The 24195-nt window shown below is 42.0% G+C and overlaps 1 protein-coding gene across 14 annotated transcripts in view; it reads right to left on the reverse strand.

Moving 5' to 3' along the window:
- Nucleotides 1-7773: 7773 nt before the first annotated feature.
- Nucleotides 7774-24195, reverse strand: part of Girdin (protein girdin) — a 328484-nt gene continuing 312062 nt past the window's right edge. For 5 of the 14 annotated variants that reach the window (XM_076172481.1, XM_076172489.1, XM_076172483.1 and 2 more), the window contains 7 exons: nucleotides 22122-22148; nucleotides 20216-20288; nucleotides 19717-20003; nucleotides 18864-19128; nucleotides 12088-12152; nucleotides 10920-11123; nucleotides 7774-10529 (listed from right to left, as the gene is read on the reverse strand). In XM_076172481.1, coding sequence (XP_076028596.1) covers nucleotides 10196-10529; nucleotides 10920-11123; nucleotides 12088-12152; nucleotides 18864-19128; nucleotides 19717-20003; nucleotides 20216-20288; nucleotides 22122-22148 — 1255 coding nt within the window. In that variant the 3' untranslated portion in view covers nucleotides 7774-10195. Of the gene's footprint in view, nucleotides 10530-10919; nucleotides 11124-12087; nucleotides 12153-18863; nucleotides 19129-19716; nucleotides 20004-20215; nucleotides 20292-22121; nucleotides 22149-24195 lie in introns of all 14 variants that reach the window. The other 9 variants (XM_076172492.1, XM_076172486.1, XM_076172485.1 and 6 more) reach the window with 6 other exon arrangements.

Below are 24195 nucleotides of genomic sequence, written 5' to 3' on the forward strand. Positions count from 1 at the left end.
TAGTAGCTGCATCCTGTCCTTTCTCCTGCATCCTGTTCTCCTCGTTATCCTCTTTATTTGTCATGTCATTTTTGACAACCAATTCAATGCCTTAACGAAGGGAGAGACTTCTAATACCTAGAAACACCCCCCCCCCCCTTTTGATTTGTGTTCTCGGAGCCATGCTCAACGGTATTCGCGCCCATACAAAGCACTCAAACACACCCCCTCCCCCCCCCCCCTGCGCGCTGCCACATATTTGATTAAGCTAGGCAATTAGAATTATTAGGACTGTGTTTAACCCGCTCGTGAACAGTGTCTACCTCAAAGAACACTTGAAACTGTGTCACCCTCCCGCATGAACATTATTCGTAATACCCTTCGCAACTAGGGACGGAGACATAGTACTATTGGCAACGTCGGAAGCCGGCTAGCGGACATCGTGACCTGACCTGTCGCAGGACAGAGGCAGTCTAAGCATCGAGTTCGAAAAAGGAGGTCAGACCGCTCGATCTCGGAATAATAAGCGCGTCCTTTCCTCCCTCAAGTGACTGTTGGGGATTTATATCCTCTGGAATAAATCGAGTGACGATTATTTGGGTATAAACCCCTCAAGCAAAAACTGAGTGTAGTGCGATGGACCGGGAAAAGTACGCCGACGAAGTGAATTACAACCCCCATCACAGCGCGCCCAGGCCGTCCACTCCCCGCCCCCACCAAACGAAGTGGCGCCGATCGTAGCTCAGCAGGAGATCAGGCTAATTGAAGACGTCTCCACAAGCAAGACAATTATAAGTACACATTAACCAACAATTTCTTAAACTAGGAACGCGCGCAGGGAATAGATAGGATGTATGTATGTATGTGAACCCAACTGTTAAAACCCTTATTTAATGTCAAGTAGCTTAATTTTAGTGTCTAATTATTCAATTCATTAAAACTCACAATAGGAGTTCTGGGTTTCATTAGCCTAGGACGGTTCACTTAATGAGTTGTCCCATCATACCCCTCTTTGATTTACTCACGCTTGCCTTGGAGGGAAGGCGAGTGGTCCCGAGATGTGATAAAAATCACCTGGACTTCGGTTCCCCAACTGCAGCTATCTTCCCCCTCCCTTCATCAATCACTTAAGGTACGTGTTACCCACACCACCTCATCTACCACCTTCTTCCACTGTCCAGGAATTTGCGTCACGTGCTCGTTAGTGGTCCTTCGAACCGGATATTCATTCCATTACCTATGTACAGAACTCGTAAATTAATGCGACTTCACTAGTTCAATAATCAGTATGACAACTCATGAAGTAGATCACAACATGTTTCCCTGCGCATAGGTTAGCAACTCAATGCACTGTACAGGAGTCACTCCTGCTCGTTAAGGCACGCACTAGGTCAACCATGATATAGTAATTTTATGTCACATTAATTTACCCTTCCTACTTTTACCTTTCTCTTGTGCAACATTTCGCCACCCTAAGTAGAATTAGATTGTGCTGAAATTACACTGGTCCCTTTTTCACGGGTAATTCCGCCCGGCCTCTTCATTCAGCGGCATCCTCAGCCGCACATCGTAATTTTAAGTTCAGCCATTTTCGGCTTAATTTAGTTTCGGCTCGGCCCAGCCTTCCAAAGCGGCGCAAATACCCCCCCTTTTGGCGCCATCCGCCACCACGGATGACCTGACGCTAACGGCTCGCATCGGCCCGGATTCAAGCGGCCTTATTTTTAAACTTTCGCGGTTTCACGCGAGTATCCTCTCTCCCACCTCCTTTGTCAGACCAGCTCGTATGACAGCACAATCTTCTATAGTCACCCCCTTCGATTCTCCATTTTCGTCGTGCGATTCTTTCGCTCGACTCTGCATCGTTCTTTAGAGGGAGAGCGGACACCCCCCCTCTCGGCTTATGATTCAGTGACCGCAAGCATACTCAGACGGCGGCCACCATGTCTTATTACAGCCCTAACGAAGACGCAATTACGAACGCAACACTGACCGAGCTCATTGCCATCACGCAGAATTTCCTTGACGCTGTCACGGAATATGCTGAAGCTTACGGGACTATCAACGTTGAGAGCCTGAGTCCCAGTGCGGCTACGGAAATTCTTGTAGTAGGTCAAGACCATCACCAAACATGGCGGTTATTGGAGCCCGCGTGGGCACGCCATCCTCACGAGGATCGGCTCACAAAACTGAAACAGGAACTAAGACCCCACAAGAAGGTACTATTAAACCTAAAAGTCCGAGCAGATGCGCGAGTGAACGGCGCAAATACCGCCGTTCAAGCGTCAAACAGCCAGCTTAATCAAAGCCCACTGGTCACATACATAAGGGAAGAAAATCATACCCCCTCTTTCGATGGGGATCTGGAAATGTTCTCCAGCTGGTGGAGCATTTTCAAGACAAATGTTCACGAAAGCAATAGGTACACAGAGGGAGAAAAGTTCAGCGCTCTCATGCGCTCTCTAACGGGGCGTGCCAAGCGTCTTGTTGGATACCCCGTGTTCAACAACACCGCGTATGAACACACCATCCGACGGCTGCATGATGCCTATGACAAGCCCTTGGCAGTACGAAGAAGTCTGAAGGAACGCCTCGTCGCCATTCCCGCACCTACGGACGAATGTGAGGACTTGTCGAGGTTCCTCGCCGATTGGGATGAGTTGGGCGAAAGGTACAGGAACGCAGTAGGACAAGCCCTCTCCGATGAATTTGTAGAGGATGTCCTAGTGCCGAAACTACCCCGACAGGTTCTTTCATCAATATACCTGTTCAAAGGCACTTCTGAACTAAGTGCACCAGAACTACAATCAGCACTCAAAGTTTACTCGGGTGCCATCACGGGCAGTCGGCTCCATACCCCGGTGTTGGTACGCCCAGTTGCCGCAGCTACCCCCACACCCGTTCCTACTCAATCCTCAACACGCCAGCCTCGACAGACATTGACGTGGGCTCCGACGCCACCGAGGAGTCAAGGTCATACGTCAAGGCACAGCACTGGACGGCCTGTACCCACGCCCCCACAACCGGCATCTGCGGTCCCCGACGAAGCACAGCACCGCGCCAACTGTTTGTTTTGCGGCGGCCCACATAGGCCGTCACACTGTACCACGTACCCGGACATCTCCACCCGCACCGACAGACTTTTAGCACTAAACAAGTGTACCATCTGCTACTCGAACAGGCATCTGAAGAACCGCTGCGACTTCCAGGCAGGCTGTATGAAATGTGGCCAGCGCCACAAGGCCCCCCTATGCCCTCAAGCCATCAGCATAACAAGCAACGGCATCATCGTGTCCCCTACACAGAATGCAGTTCCTCCTCACCTCTGGAACCAGGCTCCGTTAAGCCACGCCCACACTCCCCCCTACAGCGCGGCTTCATCTCAGCCTCCTGCTGGTTACCCACAAGCTCCAGGATACCATCCGTATTACCCCCCCTTCTATCAGTATCCGGGGGCCTACCCCCCACATCACCAGTCCCCCTACCATCCTCCGTTGCAACCAGCGCCACTTGGCACGAGAAAAATGCAAGATGGCACCACAACCCCCACACCATCAACCTCTACCAGCTCCCACGACGCCCTCAGAGCACCGCCAGAGGTAACCCACGCCCCTGCTTCCACCAGTGCTCCCTCTTCAATCTACATGGCTCCCATCCTAGTAACTCCAACCGTCTTGGAATCCTCTTCAGCACCCACTGAAGCAGTGCTTGAGCACCCTCTGACGACCACAGTCCCCATCACGACGTCGGTTCAAACTTCCGCTGTACCTGATATCCCCTTGCAACAGGACCCGGAACCAGTACCAGTCCTCATAGAAAATACACAAGATGCCACCTCTGCTTCTACTTCATCCACGGCTGTCAGCTCTCAACATGACAGCTCCTGTGCCACGCCCCCAAAGGGCCACGCCCCGGAAGTCGCCTGCACCCCCTCTTCAATGCACGCGGCTCCCATCCCGCAAGCTGCAATCCGTACTTACACGGCACCAGATGCCACTTTATATCAGGACCCGGAACCAGTACCAGTCCTCATAGAAATTACTCAAGATGCCACCTATGCATCTACTTCATCCACGGCTGTCAGCTCTCAACATGACAGCTCCTGTGCCACGCCCCCAAAGGGCCACGCCCCGGAAGTCGCCTGCACCCCCTCTTCAATGCACGCGGCTCCCATCCCGCAAGCTGCAATCCGTACTTACACGGCACCAGATGCCACTTTATATCAGGACCCGGAACCAGTACCAGTCCTCATAGAAAATACACAAGATGCCAACTATGCTTCTACTTCATCCACGGCTGTCAGCTCTCAACATGACGGCTCCTGTGCCACGCCCCCAGTAAGCCACGCTCCGGAAACCACCTCCACCCCCTCTTCATTACACTCGGCTCCCATCTTAGGAACTTCAGTCCGCGCTTCCACGGCACCAGATGACATTTCACATCCAGAACCGGAAGCAGTCCCGATCATCGTTGGGACTAAACAAATTGATAATGACGCTCGAAGTCCTCACATTACACCATTTGATCCTGGAACCACTGCTACGGTCCCCAGAGAAGACGACGTCATCAGATCCGTAGGAGTCCGCACTCTTAAAAGAGAATACGAGCGGTCTGTCATACGAATCATCCCTCGAGAGATCAATCTGAGCGCGGACACGCCCCCTCATTCCCACGCGGACCGTCACGAACCGACCGCGGAGCACCTTCCCCCCGCGGGGGAAGGCGAAGCGGACACCGTAGACGACGGAACCTCTCCGGCGGCGAACGACCCGATTGAAGTCGCCTGTGAACACGAGTACCTCACCACGCCACCTACGCTACAACCCCGCACGGCCTCGATGACCGACGTCACAACGAGAGCTTCAGCCACGTCACTCAACGAGCCAGCAGCGGCTCCATTAACAAGAGCGCGACCAAGAAGAACGGCCGCCTAGCAAGCCAGAAACTGGTTCTTTCACTCTTGATGAATGACCAGGCCGTCCACCCACCGCCCCCCCTTTTCTGGTTCATAACCTGTGTCACAATTTTTAAATTGTGACACCCAGCTCGTTGTCTCCCTTCCCATTTTCTCGTCTGTTTTCAGGAAGGTATGTGAGAGGAGAAAGTTGAAAGTAAATGCTGGTAAAAGTAAGGTAATGAGATATTCAAGAGTGGCAGTTGCTGTAGGTATATCTTAACGAAAAAGGATAAAGAAAGTGGACAGTTGTAAGTATTTAAAGGCACATATAGCAGGGAATAGTGGTGTTGGGTGGAGGTAAACTGTAGAATGAAGGAAGCAAGTAAACGCCTTAAGGGAATGAAAAGTGTCATGAAAAATAAGAATTTGGGGATGGATACAAAAGACTAAATGAAGGAATTATTGTGCCTACAACATTGTACAAGGCAGAAACTTGGAATGTAAGGTAGGCAAAAAGGAAGAGATTTAGATGTATTTGAGATGAATTGTGTAAGAAGTATGGTAGGGATTATGAGAATGGATAGAATGTGAAACAAGGATGTGAGGCAGAGTAGGAGTGGAAAGGGAGCTTGCAGATAGGGTTGATGAAAGAGCACTGGGATGGTCTGGGCACATGGAAAGAATGAGTGAAGAAAGAGTGTGGAAGGCAGAGATAAGAGGAGTGAACTTTAAGGGAAGACTGAGAAAGGGGTGGATGGATGGAGTAGAGGTGGCCTTTGGTACATACATACATATACCAAGGCTTTTTCCCCCTTACAAGGGAGGTAGCCAAAAAGGAAAAGGCATAAAATCATTCCCACCCATTCCATACCCCTGAATACACTCCACACCCCTCCACCCTCCCTCTTATCTTTGCACCTCTTGGATGACGGGTCATTCCTGCACCTTGTCCACTGCCCTGGGTCAGAAGCAGTGTCACAAGACACAGCACATCCACAGCAAGTGGCCTTTGATAAAAGGGAAAGATAGCAAGAGATCAGCACAAGTGGAGAATGGTTGTGAATGGATGATAAACTCATGTTGCCCAAAGGGGTTTCTCCTTGTCTTCTACTCATTAGTGGACAAGGAGAGAGGGTTATTAAATAAATGAGGCAGTGAGGGTAAATCAGCTTTGGTTTTCATGCCCTGCTATGGAGGTGTTGTGTCTTGCTACAGTGAAGATGACCCAGGCAATGGGCATTGGGCAGGGGTGGCCTTTCTTTCACAAAGAACTAAGATAAAAGAGAAAATAAATGGTTGTTGGATAGGTATGGGTGGGTCACATCTTGGCTGACTACCTCCCTTATAAGCTGGAATAAACTTTTTGGTATAGAGATAGAATATTTTGAAGAAGGAATGGTTTGTTGGTGTTTTTGAGGGGTACAAGGTTTACTAAAACATAAGAATGAAGGAGACTGCAAGAAACCATAAAGCCTACACTAGGCAGCTCCGTATCCATCACCACCTGTCATCCCCATCCATAAAGTTGTCTAACCGTTTCTTAAAACAACTGATAGTTTCAGCACTTACTACATGGTTACCAAGTTTATTCCATTTGTCGACCACCCTATTAGTAAACCAATTCTTTCCTATTTCCTTTTTAAATCTAAATTTGTCCAGTTTATAACCATTACTGTGAGTCTTGCCCTGTTGTTTTAATATGATGACCTTGTTTGCATTACCCATGTTAAAGCCTTTGATCCACTTGAACACCTCTATTAGATCACCCCACACTCTGCATTTTTCCAGAGAGTGTAAGGAGCCTACTAGTGTGGTGTAGTTGATGTTCTCTATTATATTTTGTATGATTTCTCCTGGAAAGCTGGGTCTTTTCTTTAGGAGTGGAAGGGTAATAAACATTGGGGTAGATGGGTTTAGGTTGTATGTGTTGTGGTAAGGGGAGTGGGTGGATGGGTTTATGGGTGGTTGTGGTGGACTAGAGGAGGTGGGGGACGGGTTGTCTAGGTCCTTGTTCTTCACGAGGAGAGGGTAAAAAGTCGAGTTGAAGATTCTAATGGCGCAGTTGAGAAAGGGATCTAAGTGTTTGTGTAGTTCTTTTATATTGGAGGTTGGTACCTCTTGGTGTGGTTGTTTGGGTGGAAATATTAGGGGGTGGTTCATATGACAGATTGTAGTGCTTCAGCATATCCAACTCTTGGCCTGATCATCCTAGATCTAGACTTACTTGTTTTTAGGTTTCTCTGAAGATGATGCATTCAGTCTCTGAGAAAAGTTCTTTTTTAAGTTGGTATACAATGCAATTTAAGAATGATGCAGGCTTGGTCATGGTGGTAGCTTATGCATTTGACCGAGTTTGAGAATGGAGCACATGCACGGGCTGAGCAGTGTATATGTATGCCTTCTAGCATATCCAAAGCAGTGGCAGTTGAAACAATAATCCGTCAACCCTGTTGTATGCCTTCTCCAAATATATCAAGAGCTTAAAAGACATCCTTACCCTTTACTACAAATATTGATCTATGCTTCCTCTTCCTTTCCTGATCCCACATGTTTCCCTCAATTACTCCCTCTATTCCCCTTCTAATATTTTCAATTAACACCCTCCCATACACCTTACTTGCCAAACTTGTATATTGACCCCCCTAAAACTCCATTCATATTTTTCACCCTTTTCCCCTATATAGTGGAAAAATACATACACTTCTCCAGTCCATCAATACACCTACCTTTAAGTACACACTTACACATACCAAAGGCTTTTTCCCTCTTACAAGGGAGGTAACCAAAAACAAAGGCATAAAATCCACTCCCACCCATTCCATCCCCACATACTCCACTCCCACTCTTTCATGTACATGCTACACTCTTTATTTGAAGGAGTAATTAAAAAAATAAGACACTTTTAATGGCTTTATTCAATGGCTATGATAACACTTGTCTTGGACTACACAATAAATAAGCGCCACACAATGACTACTAGGTAAGGCTAAGAGCTTTGGTGTTCTACAGTAGACATCAGCCTCAATCCTGTCCTGTATAGAACAAGTGATGAACATAACACAGGAGATGCTGTGACAGCAATAAATCCTATATCATATGCACGAACAACTTGTCCATCATATCAGTTTCACAATATGAAGTCAGTTGTCACTTACACAGAAATATGCAGTGCCTTTGTATACACAAGTGACGATTATCACTCGTGTCTTTGAAACTTGGTACAAATCTCTATCAATGAAACACTGCCTCCACACTGAGAGACTGGCCACAGAACCAACACATCACCAATGTATCAAGAAAAAGAGAGTGACCTCTTCAGTATGGTGACTAACTTTATTGAATTTGTTCTGTTGATGACATGTTTTAAGCACCTGAAGGGCTGAATCCAGATTCAGCTTCTCATTTGACAAAGATCCCCTTCAGTCCAGAGTCGACCCTACAGCTGAATAAAATCATCTGTCCTTAACCATACCAATATCAATAAAATAATCACAGAGTTGAAGAGCTTATGGGTAAAGATAAAGTTTTGATATTAAATCAATTTCTATGTAAAAAGTTTTAGGAACAAGTACAGGCCTTCTACATCATTACAACACTTTAGTAAGTGTACAACGAGACAGATATACCATTATTGCAGCTTTTGGAATGCACCAGCTGCACCAAATCAAAACTCATAACAGCATAACCCAGCTTTGGTTTGGCCCTAATATTCAATATGAACTTGGGAATTTCTTTCAGCTTTTGTTGTTCCAATTCCTGATGCTAGTCACATAGGCAGAACGTTGCAACACAGCAAACCTACCCACATTACGTTTTCAAAGCTCAACACAAGGGCTACGTATCCATTGTCTTCACAACAGCATTAAGAAAAAGGGCTACTGATAAAAAGAAAATATATATGTATACATATCTACCAAAGCAATCTCCGAAATTTTGTATACTCTACCCACGATAGCACAAATTAATCTTCGGGGTTGGTGAGCATGAAAGGTCAGTAAAAAGAATTATACAAAAGAAGTACATCTGTATATACAAATCAACACTTGTGCATTAAAATTATTTACAAACATGGCATGGTTTCAGCTTTGGTCTTGGGACCCAGACTGATTTAGACATATTAACGAGGGTGGGGATTACATGGGAGGGGGAGGGGTAGGAGGTATTTAAGTTCAAGGCTTCTTAAAAGGATTACACAAGAATGAGAATTAAAATGTAAAATTGTGTATACAAGGATCAAAGAAATGGTTTCAAGAATTGAGCCTTGAGTTGACAGAGATGAAGGGAAGTAAAACTTAGCACAACCTGACAAAAAGGCTACGAAACTGATTTATCAAGGCTGGGTCCTAAAACAAGGAAGACCACAGTTACTGTACAATCCCCATAGCTGCAGTCCTTTTCTATACCACAGGTCATGCATACAATAGCACAGTCATCATAACAATCCATCAAGTACTTGTAGTATCATTTCACTTAAGACATACTGAAAATGCCTCCTACTGATGCTCACCTGTATCTCTGATCAAGCATGTATTCAACACAGTTATGTATTTATTGCTTATATTTAATTAACATTGTACTTTCATTACAGAAAAGTACAATGAAGAGATACATATTTTTAAAACATAGAATTATATATCTTAATATAATTTAATTTACATGGAAACCTTAAGTTAGGATGTATTAGATATCAAGGTTATCAGAATTCTTTTAAGGAAAAGACATATTTTCAATTAAAGTTCCAATACTAACTCCTTTTCATCATACATACATACATAATAATTTCATCATATTTTCAATTAAAGTTTCAGTACTAACTCCTTTTCACCATATTTACAAGACACTAAGGTGTGAAACAATTATCATTTGCAAAAGTGATCATTAAGTACAAGATACTCTGTTCTTAACTGAAACAATAATATAAGACCAAATGGATATCAATACAAAGAAAATATCACATAAATGACTACTGCTATTATATTATCAGTGCCTGATTGCAACATTGCAGACATAGGATCAAAGCCATGAAATCCATATAGGTAAAGAAGTTCCTCCCTGATTTCCCTCCCATTCATCACAAAGCAGTAACATCATTGGAAAAACCCAAGGCTTCCATATGAATAAATCTTACTTAACCTGTCTAAACAAGAGTGTAATGTCATAAGAAAAAATTATATATCTTCCGACCTTGGGCAATAGCATATATACTCAGTATAATTCACCCATTTCAATATGCACTACTGAAGGATGGAAAGATTATTTTTTCTCAGACTTATACTTACTCTTGGCCTCTCCTTCTTTGGAGAAACTAAGATGAGAGAGCTAGACACATCCATATTCATACCAAATGGAGTTATCAACCTGATCCTTTGTCGTATTGTTGGTAGTTGCATTATTTCCCCCATTTGTCTTAAGTGCCGCTATATCCTGAGTACTAGGATGAATGACTGAGTTTCGGCTATTGCTTGAAGGGGTCTGATTAGTTGTTGCGGGCTTAGGGGGTAGCTTAGGTCTAATCTCAGGAGTGCCAGGAGTGGAAGAGAGCTGACTAGAATTGCTGAGGGTATCCTGAGAGATCTGGTGCTGGAGGAGTTGCTGGTGCTGTTGAATGAGACTACTTGAACCTCTTCTTGATCTGGGAGGAACTTGTGGAGCACTGCCAAAAATAGGGAGAAATATCAAATGTTAAAGAAAGAAAAAGTGTGGTGAGAGGTTAAGAGAACTTAAACACTGAGCTGTTCTTTAGTGAAGCAAAAGTAACCAAAAAGTATGTGCTAAGAACCAGTATCAATCAATCAATTACTCTGTTACACCCTGGTCTCTCTTGCATAAGACCTGTGGCCTTCAGGTAACTGGCAACTGCTGTTGCCAACATGAAAATATGAATATATAAACCTTGTGCTATGGCTGAGTAAATATAGACTGTACAAGGCAGAAAAAAAAAAAATAATAATAATCAAGCTAAAGCCATGTACATTCAGAATAGACAGCAAAAATAAAGTATAGCCCTTAAGATAAAACAAAGCACCTTTAGTTTGATCAATACCTGACTTTGCAAGTTTCAAGCCGTGGAGGAATTTGGGGTGATGATGTGCCATTGGGTATGTCTTCATCTACAGCCCTCTCCTTCCAAGGAGCTATCTTGGGTGTTGAGGATCGTGTAGGGGCAGTATTAGGGGTAGGGGTGCGGGAAGTGGGGGTGGAGGGACAAAGCGAGCCACTGCAACTACTTTGGCCACTTCCAAGGCTCCTACAAACCACACAAGTTTGATATTATTGCTACCAGAAGACTTCGGTATTTTGTGCAAAATATAGTTTACAAATGCGAACTAAAAATGGGAAGTTTGATATTATTGCTACCAGAAGACTTCGGTATTTTGTGCAAAATATAGTTTACAAATGCGAACTAAAAATGGGAAAGAAATATTAGTTCAAAACAAAAGATTTAATTTTAATCAACATCTACTACATGTGCAGCAGGTTATTGTGCTGAATTATTTATTGCTGATGGAAATAAAGAAAAACAAAGATAATTTAGAAGCAAGATTTTCCTACAGAACAACATCCATGTCAGTAAAGCCAAGATATATAAAAATTGTTGGACACCACTGCAGTAATCCACTTTATAGACACTCATACTCTAAAGACTTCACTCAAGAAATTGATCCCTCTAAAATCAATACAATCATATTTGCCCACTTTTGTAATGTTGAACTGTATAAGCACTTCTTCAGTCACTCTACGTGTCATCCATCCAACCAAGGTGCCTTACCAGCTTTCATCACTTTCAAAGGTCAGCCCATGTATCTAGCAGAAATGGTTGCTTTAGAGAGAAGTTGCTGTGCATAATAATGGAAGTAATAATGGAAGTGAAAAGCAGATACAGTGTGGCCTCTATATACAACATAATCCATTCTGGAGCCTCATTCATTAACCAGATTGTTGTGTAATGTTCAAGCTCCACCTAAACCCCACATACATTTATAATTAAAAAATGGGAAATATACAATTGAAATACCAAATACAGGATCCTCACTTTACTGTTTGAATTCCAGTTCATTGTACAACCCCCCCCTCCCCAAAGAAAACGAGTTCATCATTCAATTTGTTTCCATTGTGAACCATTTGCATATGGGGACCCCACTGTACTCAAGGTGAATGGAAGTTCATGCACAAGGGTAGTTGGTGGAGAAGAGGAGAAACAAAGTACTCACCTTGGGGGCAGAGCCTGTTGACTTCCAGAGGAACTGTTACTTCTCACTGACATGTGACCTCGATTCTGCAAAACACAGTACAAGTCTAGCATCTAAATCCACTACATTTGTAGCAGTTACCATAGTCTATCTTTTAGCCACATCATCCAACTTACAAAACTAATTCAACTCTCTCAAATTAAGAAGCTGGTCTGTTCTATTAGGATTTATTTATAACTGCTACTTATGAGACAATGAAGGAACACTAGCTACATTTGTAATATACAACTGAAACTCAGCTTAACACAACTAATCTATAGATAACCACTCCATTCACTTGTACCTATTATGAAATCATATTAGAAGCAAGGTGATGAGATGTACAAGGGGTGAAAGTGGCAGTAGACTGGAAGTGAGCATTAAGGGAGAGCGACTGAAGGAAGTGGATAGTTGCAGATACTTGGGTGCAAATGTGGCAGGAAAAGGTGGAATGAAGGTGGAGGTAGAATGTAGATTGAGAGAAGCGAGTAAATGCCTTGGTGGATTGAAGAGTGTAATGAGGAATAGACATTTGGGAATGGATGCTAAGAGGAGACTGTATGAAGGAGTGATTGTGCCAACAGCACTATATGGGGCAGAAACATGGAACATAAGAGAGGAAGAGAGAAGGAGTTTGAATGTGTTTGAGATGAGGTGTCTGAGAAGTATGATGGGGGTTACTAGGCTTGATAGAGTGAGAAATGAGGAGGTGAGGAGGAGAACAGGGGTGGAAAGGGAGTTGGGAGATAGGGTTGATGAAAGAGTATTAGGATGGTTTGGACACATGGAAAGAATGAGTGAAGAAAGACTAATAAAAGGTATGGAAGGCAGATGTGGAGGGAGTGAACATGAGGGGACATCCTAGGATGAGGTGGATGGATGGGGTGAAGGGGGGTTTAGGGAAGAGGGGAATGTCTGTTGAGGAAGGACGGGAGAGGACAGAAGACAGGGGTGAATGGAGAATGGTTGTATATGGATGATGTTGTGATGCATGAGGTGGAATGGGTGGGGGGTTGGGGGTGAGGTAGTATGTGTGAGCAAAATTTGACGCAGCCTGAAGGGATTTCTACCAGTCTTCTCTTTTTATGCATGGGGGGGACGGAGAGGGGGGGTCGCCAATTTAATGAAGCGGCCTTGCTGTGGATGTGCTGTGTCTTGCAACACTGTTTCTGACCCAGGGCAGTGGACAAGGTGCAGGGATGACCCGTCATCCAGGAGGTGCTAAGATAAGAGGGAGGGTGGAGGGGTGTGGAGTGTATTCAGGGTTGGAATGGGTGGAAATGATTTTATGCCTTCAAACGATGTCAAATGAAAAACTACCATGGTAGCCTTTGGTTTTCCCTCATAAAAGCTTCAGTTCTAATTCATACTGTGGGCACACTACATAAAAGACCACTCACCAATACATAGACTCCAAAACACTACAACAACACATTACACTGTACCATCCCATCATCCCAGCCCAATCTCACCAAGCATTTTCTTCTACTGACCTAATACCCTCCCTCAGTGACACCATAAGCACCCAACAACTACTGGCACTTAAACCCTAAGTAACCCTTACTCTATGTACTTTTGTGTACTTTATGTTTACATGTAGGATGGGTGTAGGCTTTGATTTGGCTACCTCCCTTCCATGGGAGAAAGGTTTTTAGGTATACATACATAACACAGGACAACAAATTTTTTGAAAATATTAGTTGCATAAGATTTCTTTACTGTTTATTATTTTTGATCTGCTGATTTCAAATATGGAATTTTTTTTATTTGTATGCTCTAGTTTTCATGCAATTTGAGGTATTACATGTTAGCCTTTTGCAGCAAAATAAATTACTTATGCCTTAATAATATAAATTGGGATATATAATTTTGTTTTTTCTTTCAGATTTGATCATGGCTACAAGAATACATCAATGTGCGAAGAAACATGATGCTTTCCGCTATATTTGTGGATAATTCATGCTTTTTCATCAGAGGTGCAATATAACGTCATTTGTGAGGTGAGCCTATAAAGCATACTTCAGACTTACTCCTGGTGACCAAGACAAGAAATGGGCCTCACAGAGAGGTGTCAAAACTACAAAGAAATGCTGCATAACTGAACGAAAGGGAAACATAAGAGCTTACTTTTCAGAATTCCCACGGCTTGGCAGGAACCATAGGACCACACAACTGACTGCTATTTTTGTCTGATCATTACAAAAGGTGTTGGCAAGAAAGCAGGCATAAACTAACTTATCCTAGTATCCCCTAAGCAAAATGACCTACTCTGCACTCTGTCTCTTCATTAAAGGCTTCCCAGTTAGCTCTCTCGTAACAGTACACCAATCACAAACATAAACAATGCTGTGCACGCTTTTAATACAATCATACAAAACGCAGACAAGAGATACATCCCTAGAGGCAACAGAAAATCACACAACCCCAACTTCACACCAGAAATCCAAGACCTCATCAGACAACGTGACACACTTAAACACGATACCCCCACACCTATCCCTCAAAACATAGCAGACCAATTACAAACACTAAACACTGTGATTGCCAATAAAATACATGAACAAAAAACACAAAATTGGCAAAACTTTATCAATACACTTGATCACAAAACAAACACCAGCAAATTGTACAAAACACTCAACAGCATCACACTATCCAACACTAACACTACACGCTCTCACGCAGCAATAATCACAACAACAGATAATCTACCCTCAAACAGACAACAAGCAAACGCACTCATACGTCATTTTGCACAGACGAGCCATCTTACATCTCACCCTGACGACCGACGCACCATTCGACGTAAGAAAGACTTTCCCACAGACTCAGACTATACACCCTTCATAGACAGTCAGACAAAACTCATAATGCATAGTCTCAAGCACTCATCTGCCTGTGGCCCTGATAACATAAGCAACATCCACCTAAAACACATTGGACCACAAGGTATACACGCACTCACAAACATTGCAAACTACAGCTATTCACACAACACTATACCCGACATCTGGAAGCATGGTAAAATAATCACCATTCCAAAACCGAACAAAGACCCAACAATCCCAACATCGCACCGGCCAATCACACTTCTCTGCACCCCCTCTAAAGTCATTGAACGCCTAATACTTAAACTTGTCACACCATATATTCCCCTTGCTGACTCACAACACGGTTTTAGGCCACTACACTCCACAAACACTCTTCTGACAAACCTCACACAAAGAATTTTAGATGGCATCAATTCAGATAGGCCCCACCACAGAACACTTCTTATAACATTGGACATTAGTAAAGCTTTTGATGCTATCCCCCGCCACAACCTAACAAATAAAATATATAACACAGACATGCACAATAACACCAAAAGATGGCTGGCCAATTATCTGGCAGGCAGGAATGCTCATGTGTCATATAATGGCCAATCATCGCACATCAGAAACATTAAGAACGGAGTACCACAGGGCTCAGTTCTATCCCCCACATTATTTAATCTATACATGCATGACTTACCCACGCCAGACACCTCAGAAATACAAATCTCTTCCTACGCAGACGACATAACAATCACATGCACACATCGTAACACAGACAAAGCTGCAGAAATAATCCAGCCTTACCTTGACACACTCAACACATGGTTCATCACAAACAGACTCAAAATAGCTCCAACCAAATCTACAGCAACACTTCTCACCAACTGGACAAAAGAACACAAATACATACCTCATCTCTACATCAACAACACTCTAATACCACACACAAACACACCGAAAATTCTTGGTGTAACATACGATACATCCATGTCTTTCAAACAACACCTCACAAACATAAAAAACAAATGCACACCTAGACTTAACGCACTTAAGTCAATCACTGGAACAACATTTGGACAAAACAAAGAAACTAATATAACAATATACAAACAATGCATACGCTCAGTGATGAATTATGCGAGTCCTGCATGGGCTCCTAATCTCAGTGAGACACACCACAACACCCTTCAAATCATACAAAACAAAGCCCTAAAAACAATTACAGGCTGCACAAATACATCACCTACAGACCATTTACACCATGAAACAAAAGTCCTCAAAGTCAAGGACCACCTCGACATGAGAGGCACACAAACACTTGCTGCAGCCACCACAAACACATCACACCCGCTACACTACATAGCAGAACACCCACACACACCAAGAAACATTAAAACTACACCCAAAGACCTTTATTACACACAGATACTCTCTTCTCTTCCTCCACAACCAAAAAATACCAGCCTCCGGAAACATATTCATAATCATATCACTCACCGCTCCATTAACACACTGAAAGACAACACACTGCTGCATGCCAGACCCCCTGATATCCACCCTTCTGAATCCTCTCTCCCACGTAAGGACAGAGTCCACTTGGCCAGACTGCGATGCGGTCACCACCCAGCACTTCTAAGCTACCAGAAGAGGCTGGACGACCGTGTTGTGAGCAGCTGCCAGGATGTAACACTTCACCCCATACCATACAACACATAATGGAAGACTGCATTATACACAATCATGCACGCAAACAACACAACATACACTCTATAAAGGATTTGTGGGAAAACCCAGTTTCGGCTGTGGCCTTCCTTGGGGAGACGGGACTGCTCGGACAGACAGTCTAGGGAACGACAACAACAACAACAACTCTGCACTCTGATGAGCTATCAATTCCCATTTTTAATGGGTTGTGTCAATCTGAAGAAGAGAGTAGCGACGAAATGCAAGACTGACAATGAAACTCAAGAAATACTGACAGATCCCAACAATCCTTCTTATGCTACATCAGTCATCATTTCCTCAGTAGTTTAGCCAGCCAGAGCTGAATGACCTTGTGAGTGATTTGGGTCTTCCCAAACATGCAACAGAAATGTCAGCTTCTAGGTGGCAAGAAAATGTTCTACTGAACCAAATACAAAAGTTTCACTTCTGAAATCTAGAACAGATTTTAGTGGAATTTTTTAAAGAGGAGAATAAGTTTATTCCTTGCCATAATATCTCTGGTCTTCTCCAGGGATTGGTGATTCCATTGTATTATCCAAATGATTGGAGCGGGTTAAGGCATCATTACTTGTGTCAAAGGTTGAGGGGATGGCAGTTCAAATCCTACCAACGGCAAAGTTGAACCAAGGTCATGGTTCATTAAATTCCATACTACAAAGTTCTCTGTAAGGGGCAGTGTCCTAGCCTTCCTATGGGAGGAGTTTGTGACGTTAAACAGTATCACTAAGTGCAGCCTGAAGTGTGTTCTACTACATAATGGCAATGTCTATACAGCTGTTCCAGTATGTCATTCTACATGTTTATGAGAGGAGCAAAAAGACATTAAAACCATGATAGACCTACTAAAATATCACAAACACATACATACATACATATACCAAGGCTTTTTTCCCCTTTCAAGGAAGGTAGCCAAAAAGGGAAAGGCATAAAAACACTCCCACCCATTTCATCCCTAAATACACTCCACACCCCTCCCACCCTCCCTCTCATCTGAGCACCTCCTGGATGACGGGTCATCCCTGCACCTTGCCCACCGCCCTGGGTCAGAAGCAGTGTCGCAAGACACAGCACATCCACAGCAAGGCCGCTTCATTTAATCGGCAATTTGTGTGGACCTCAAAATGATGAACTTCCTCCTTGGTCAATAAAGAGGATTTACAATGTAGCCCTACTTTCTTTGCATGTGGGACAGCCAAGCTAGAGACAAGCATTGTAACCAGAAAGAGTGGCCCTTATGCAAGACTCTGGAAGCTGATATGCCAAATATGGTAAAAGATCCATCCATCAGTCAAGAAAAGATCATATTTCCTCCTCTTCACATCAAGCTGGGCTTGATGAAACAGCATTAAATACTGACAGTGAATGCTTCCAACACAGCCTCAGTTCTCCCTGCTTTGTCATTTGAGAAGATCAAGGCAGGTGTGTTTGATAGACCACAGATTTGCACACTTGTACATGATCAAAACTTTGTCAGAAAGATAAATGATAAGGAAAGGGGAGTATGACTTTCATTTATGGAGGCAATGGAAAACTTTCTCAGTAATAAAAAGGCTGACAACTATGAAACCCTTGTAACAACCTTGTCAGCTTTTCACAACCTTGGATGCAACATTAGTGTCAAACTCCATTTCCTATACAATCATCTTGATAGATTTCCTGAGAACTTTGGGACAGTAAGTGATGACCAAAAAGAGCAGTTTCATCAGGACCTCAAGACTAAGGAGGAGCACTAGTCGTACCAAGGGAGATGGGACAAACATATGATGGCAAACTACTGCTGCAACTTAAAAAATGAGATTGCCCTGAGACAGTCCACAAATGCATGAGCTTCAAGTGCACTAATTCCTGCCTGACTAAAATGAAACTGAGCTTTGTATCTTCATAGCAATCAATTTCTTACCTAACAACAAGTTTCATATAATTCCAAACTTTGTGTTGATGAAACAGGTTTCAAATTGTGTTGCAAATAAATTTAGATTGTGTAACATTTTTTCTATTTTTTATTCACTAGCTAATTTAATGAGTTTAATCACATTTTTTCTGATAGACAATGCCAGTGAGACGAACACAAAATTTTTGTATTTTGAAATACCTCAATTGAAAAGGAGCTTTCAGGAAAAAACAACTTCATATTTGAAATCAGTACATTTAAAGTAGATATCAATGCAACAAAAATTTTGTTGAGCTGTGTAATTATGCATACATGTGAGAACCTACCTGATTGAGAGGCTCAGGTCCAACATCTCTAGTGGGAATAGAATCATCATCCTCTGTGTAGTACATAGCTCTTCTTGACCCAACACGGCTCAATTCACTCACATCAGCTACACTGGAGCTATTCTTGCAGTTGTTGATGTTGTTATTCGACGCATTGTTGCTATTAGTCATGGTAAGAGTTGACATGGAGTCATCATCTTGTTGCTGATCACTAACCTCACTTAAACGGAGGCTAACTACATCTTCAGAAGATATTGAGCCCCTGCTGAAAGACAAAGATTATCAATCAGTTTGTTGCCCCAGTTTCTCTTGCAACAGACTTACAATCCCCAGGAACCCCAGTTATGGCCATTGGTCCAACCCAAAGGTTACTCTATTAAGAGAAGTTTGGGGGGGCTGCCTGGAGTTACTGCAGGACAATGTAAATATAACGTGTTCTCTGTCTTCTGCATATATAATTGGAAATGCTCAACAACAAGGTGCTGCAAGTACTGTTTTAACCCCTCAATGCTGCAAAACATGGCATGGCACAATGAAATAGAAAATTATGAATAAAATAAAAATTATGATAAAATTTTTAAGGAGTATTTCTTCTAATCTGCTCTGTAAATTATAAAAAGGATGAGAAGATGAGGGTTTCCATATAATGAAGCAGTGGGGATACTCATAGGCCAAACAGTTTAGTGTTGTTTAAATGTAAATCCAGAGTGGAGGCAATTTGAGGCTGCTTGGCTAAGAAAGTTCACACTATGGGCATACTACATAAAATTCCCTGCTTCAAAAAGTCACTCATATCATTTGCATCCCTTTCACTCCATCCTGTTTTATTACAATAAACCAAATTCTTATATACCTGAGATATTGCTGGCTCGAGAAAATATCCGTTACTGATGGGGGTAAACTTTTTCTATAGTGACTACGCAGCTGACTATCAGTGTTTAGAGAATCTGAAGCTAACTGTGGATCTTGTGGGGATGATGGAAGGAGCAGCAGGCTCGGTGAGGCAGGAAGATGAGGGGATGAACGTCTTGTGTCAGAGCCCGAATCAAGTGAGTCATTGGCATGTGATGATGACCCAAGTGATGAGGAGTCTGGACTTTCACCTCCTTCCTCACGACCACGGGATCGTGATCGCCCATTCTGCAATTGACAAGACAAAAATCCACTTTTCATAAGATAATTTAAAAAATGGTACACAGATATTCCATGTACTGTGAGCAAATTTAGAATTCAGCAAATTTGGGCATTCACATTTTCTTTCGTGAAAAGTATATTTTAGATTTAGCTCCCTACCTTACAGTATACATAAAATTTAAGCATACAAAAATGACTAAAAATGATCAAGAACTTACCCTAGGAACTTTGCTAATTAGTTCTGATCCTGCTTTCCTCACTCTGCGCACAAAGTTGGCACCAAACCCTTTCCTGCTAGGAAGCAAGACATTATTAGAACATAATTCTTGAGTGCTGGCATGAGTAATATTTATGACATTTATCAATGCCATGATGAATGGAATAGGCAGCTATGCTAGTTTGTTTTCTGATGATGCCAAGATCACGAAAGAGTGAAAAGTGAAGAGAATTATAAAATGCTGCAAAAGTCCTTGATAAGGTTTAAGAATGAAGCCAAGAGTGGAAGGTGGAATTCCATGCAAGGGAATGCAAAATTTTGGAAATGGGTCAAAACAAGAAGAGACGCCTTCATGTAGTTATAAGATGCAAGATGAAATAATCACCAAAGCAAAAGAGAAAAAGGTTCAGTCTTAGGGACAATCTGTCACTGAACAAATATATTAACAGAAAAATGGGAGAAATGCAAACTATTAATGAACATAAGGGTGACATTTCAGCTTAATGATGAGGATCTGATAAAAAAGAATAATAATAAAATAAATGGAATACTCAGCAGTGGTGTGGTTATATTACAAGACACATGGAGGAGAAGGGAAAAAAAAAGGGGGGGGGGGAGCCAATAGAATTATCCATACCCTGGCAGATAAGATACACATGGAGAGATTAGAAAAAATGGAATTGCCCAATTAAGAAAAGAATAATGAAAAATAATAATAAAATAAATTGAGGGAGAATCTATCGGCACAAGATAGAAGTTCACAAGGACAGCAAAAAACTAGAGAAGTTAGTCTACTAAAAATATGTTAAGAACCACAGCTTTCCACAGAGATGTCAAACAGTTCAGATAGACAACATAAATAAATCTAAGACAAAGTTTGGTAAATTGAGATATAAAGATGGCAACCTATAAGCAAAACACGAACCCTGTAAAATACAAACTAGTGAACACACACATATATAAAATTTGCTTTCTTACTTAACAAAAGTATCAATCTTTTACCAGTGTAAGGTAGGTTAAAGATGTTGAAAATGTAGTAAAAATCAATGTAATACTACCTTACTCTTCATTGGAACATATAATCTTACTGTTCATGGCATGTGTTATTAGTAACGATGCAAGTAGAAGCAATACTGTGCTCAAATTCATTCACTCCAGATGAATCATATAAAACAGCTTATTACATATATCACAAACCTACCATATGGATACATCTGGGTTTTCATAGTAACTGTTTACCATGCAAAAACATCTGCCAATTCTAAGTGCCTAGAATTACAATACAGGCATTTCAAACACCTGAAGTGGGTGCAGGTATTACACTACCCTCATCTATGAAAAAAAGTGAACAAAGAATTGTGCAATCATGAAAGGAATGGCCCAGCATGGAGATTGCAAGAAGTGAAGGCTAGGCATCTACTATTGGTGTAAATTCAAAATATCTACAAAGACTCCTTAAGCAAGATCCTCAGACATACTGAAGGACAAACCCATAGTCAGAATTAAAAATGTTCACCCATCTATAAAAATCATGCTTAACTGGTTTCACTGTTCAGCTAATAATATCAACCTTAGTCCCTTATGAGTGATAAATTCATGCCTATTTAAACAATCAGGCACACAATAACATTTGCTATATACAGTTCAGAATGTATAATACAACTTTCCATGACTTTCATGTATGAATTCTGTTGGATATTCCCAACTGTGAGTGGTGAGGAGAGTGAACTGATGAAAACAGAAATATGAATTTACCACAAGTATTTTAGAAAACAATTTATCAAATGAAAACAATTTCCTCCCCAAAATCTACTTGGCTATGGGCCTGCAGAGTAGTTGGAAATAACAAAATCAAGATAGGATGCTCATCAATGTACAGAGAACTGAACCACATGATGACTACTCACGAATATGGAACGCAACCGGGTGAAATCCTATTTTCAAGACGAAAACAAAAGTTAGTTCATTTGAATCAATAATGCATTATGAATTCAAGAAGTGTGCGAGATGAAACCATTTCACTTAAATTTCTGTTACCAAACTATATAATAATAGGTCATTTGGTGCTTACAACATGCCATCACAATACTATCTCATTAGTATTTATCATAAAAATACATAAATCATGCAAATCTGTACAAAATAAAGACACAAGACATCAGTCTCTGACAAACATATTAATCAGATATTAAAATAATCAATCATATTAAAACACTATTATTTACAGCTAGTGATTGTTAAATAGCAAACAAATCTATAAAACTACAAAATAATCAAATATGCCATAGTGCAAGTATAAACAAGTAACCCTTTCCATACCAAAAGATACCAGTACCTATTCCAGGTAAACCTCAACACTCATAGGTTCTACACTTGTTGTATACACACATCTGTAGATTACCTCCATGTATTTCTTCATTTTTTATACATTTGTTTTGTTTTTATGTGACATTTGAGGCTACTTTCTGGTTCTAGATATTGTTTACCCCAAATACTGCTTATTACCATCAATTGCAGTGTACAAATAGACCTTGCATACAGGATGACTTAATGATGATAAACTCAAAATTCTGTTTCAGGCCTACATTTACCATATAAATTGACCCATTCTTGACATGGGTGTGGCCAGTGATTGTTTTTAGTGTTTTAATATTTGAACTTCAGGTGAAGATCAAGAATGAAGAGAATGGATGGGGTGAAGGAGGTACTTGATGCAAGAGGAAGGGAGATGTTTGTTGAGAGAGTGCAAAGGATAAGAAGTAAATGGAGAGTAGATGTAAATGGATAAGTAACTGATACAGCCTGAAAATATGTTTTCCATGTCTACTGAATAAACTTTTCAAGTGGATGAGAGCAGAGGTTGTCACATTATGAAGTGACGGGTGTCAAGCGATTGGCATGCTCGCTGGCCAAGCAGGTTAGGCCATAATTACTTGCAGCAAAGGTTGAGATGATGACGATTCAAACCCTGCTCGGGGTGAGTTGAACTAAGGGCATGGTTCATTAAATTCCACACTACAAAGTCCACTGTAAGGGGCACTATCCTAGCCTCTTGATAGGAGGGAGTTTGTGATGTTAAACCAAATCATCATCAATCAATCATGTGTCAACCAGCTGCTGCTGTCAGTTCCTGATGTGACAGTGCTAAGTCTTACTGCATTGGTTCTGACATGAGCACTGTGGCCAAGGACAGCAATGACCCTTCGTCCATGAGGCGCTAACATAAGAGTATGATGAATTGGAAGTGAATGGATATGATATAGGTGGGTGCATACTATGACTCCACCAACTCCCTTAAGTGGCCCATACACAATCAATTATATTGCGCAATTTCATTGTCAATACTCTGAATTGACAATTAAATTGACCGTGTATGGGCGATATGTCACCCATACATGGTCAATTTAATTGTGTATGATCGGCATATTGCCCATACACGGTCAATTTAATTGTCAATTCAGAGAATTGACAATGAAATTGCGCAATATAATTGATCATGTATGGGCCGCTTTACAGGGGAGAAAGGTCTTTTGGTATGTATGTACATGTATGTGTGGTACCCCTTGTAGTAAAGTGCTTAAACTATCTTGGTTCCGTTCTGAGCTGATGCTAGGCAATAACATTCAATTGTTTGGTACCTCTTTGGTAGTATCAGTTATATAACAACTATTGCCTACATCCACATGGTGGCTAGTATTGATCCTTAAACCCTACCACAGAGTTCTCCAAGAGGAAATAATGAATGGTTGTCTGTGCTGTAAATGTGTAGGACCCTTTCTATATCCCTGGCTTGTAGAAGTCACTGGAGGGGAGCAGTTACAAATTATCAACTCTCCCTGCATGAAAAGGTGGTGGAAATTTAGCCTAAATTGACAAAGTGAGATCTTGGGCCTGGTCCAGAGACTGCATGTCAATCCTTCAAGTCAAAGGCAATGCTGCTAGAGCTGGTTTGCCTGAACCACTTCATGATATGGTGACCAC

Source organism: Oratosquilla oratoria, chromosome 33 (genome assembly GCF_046742065.1).
Source record: "Oratosquilla oratoria isolate Oo_2021 chromosome 33, ASM4674206v1, whole genome shotgun sequence".
NCBI lineage: Eukaryota > Metazoa > Arthropoda > Malacostraca > Stomatopoda > Squillidae > Oratosquilla > Oratosquilla oratoria.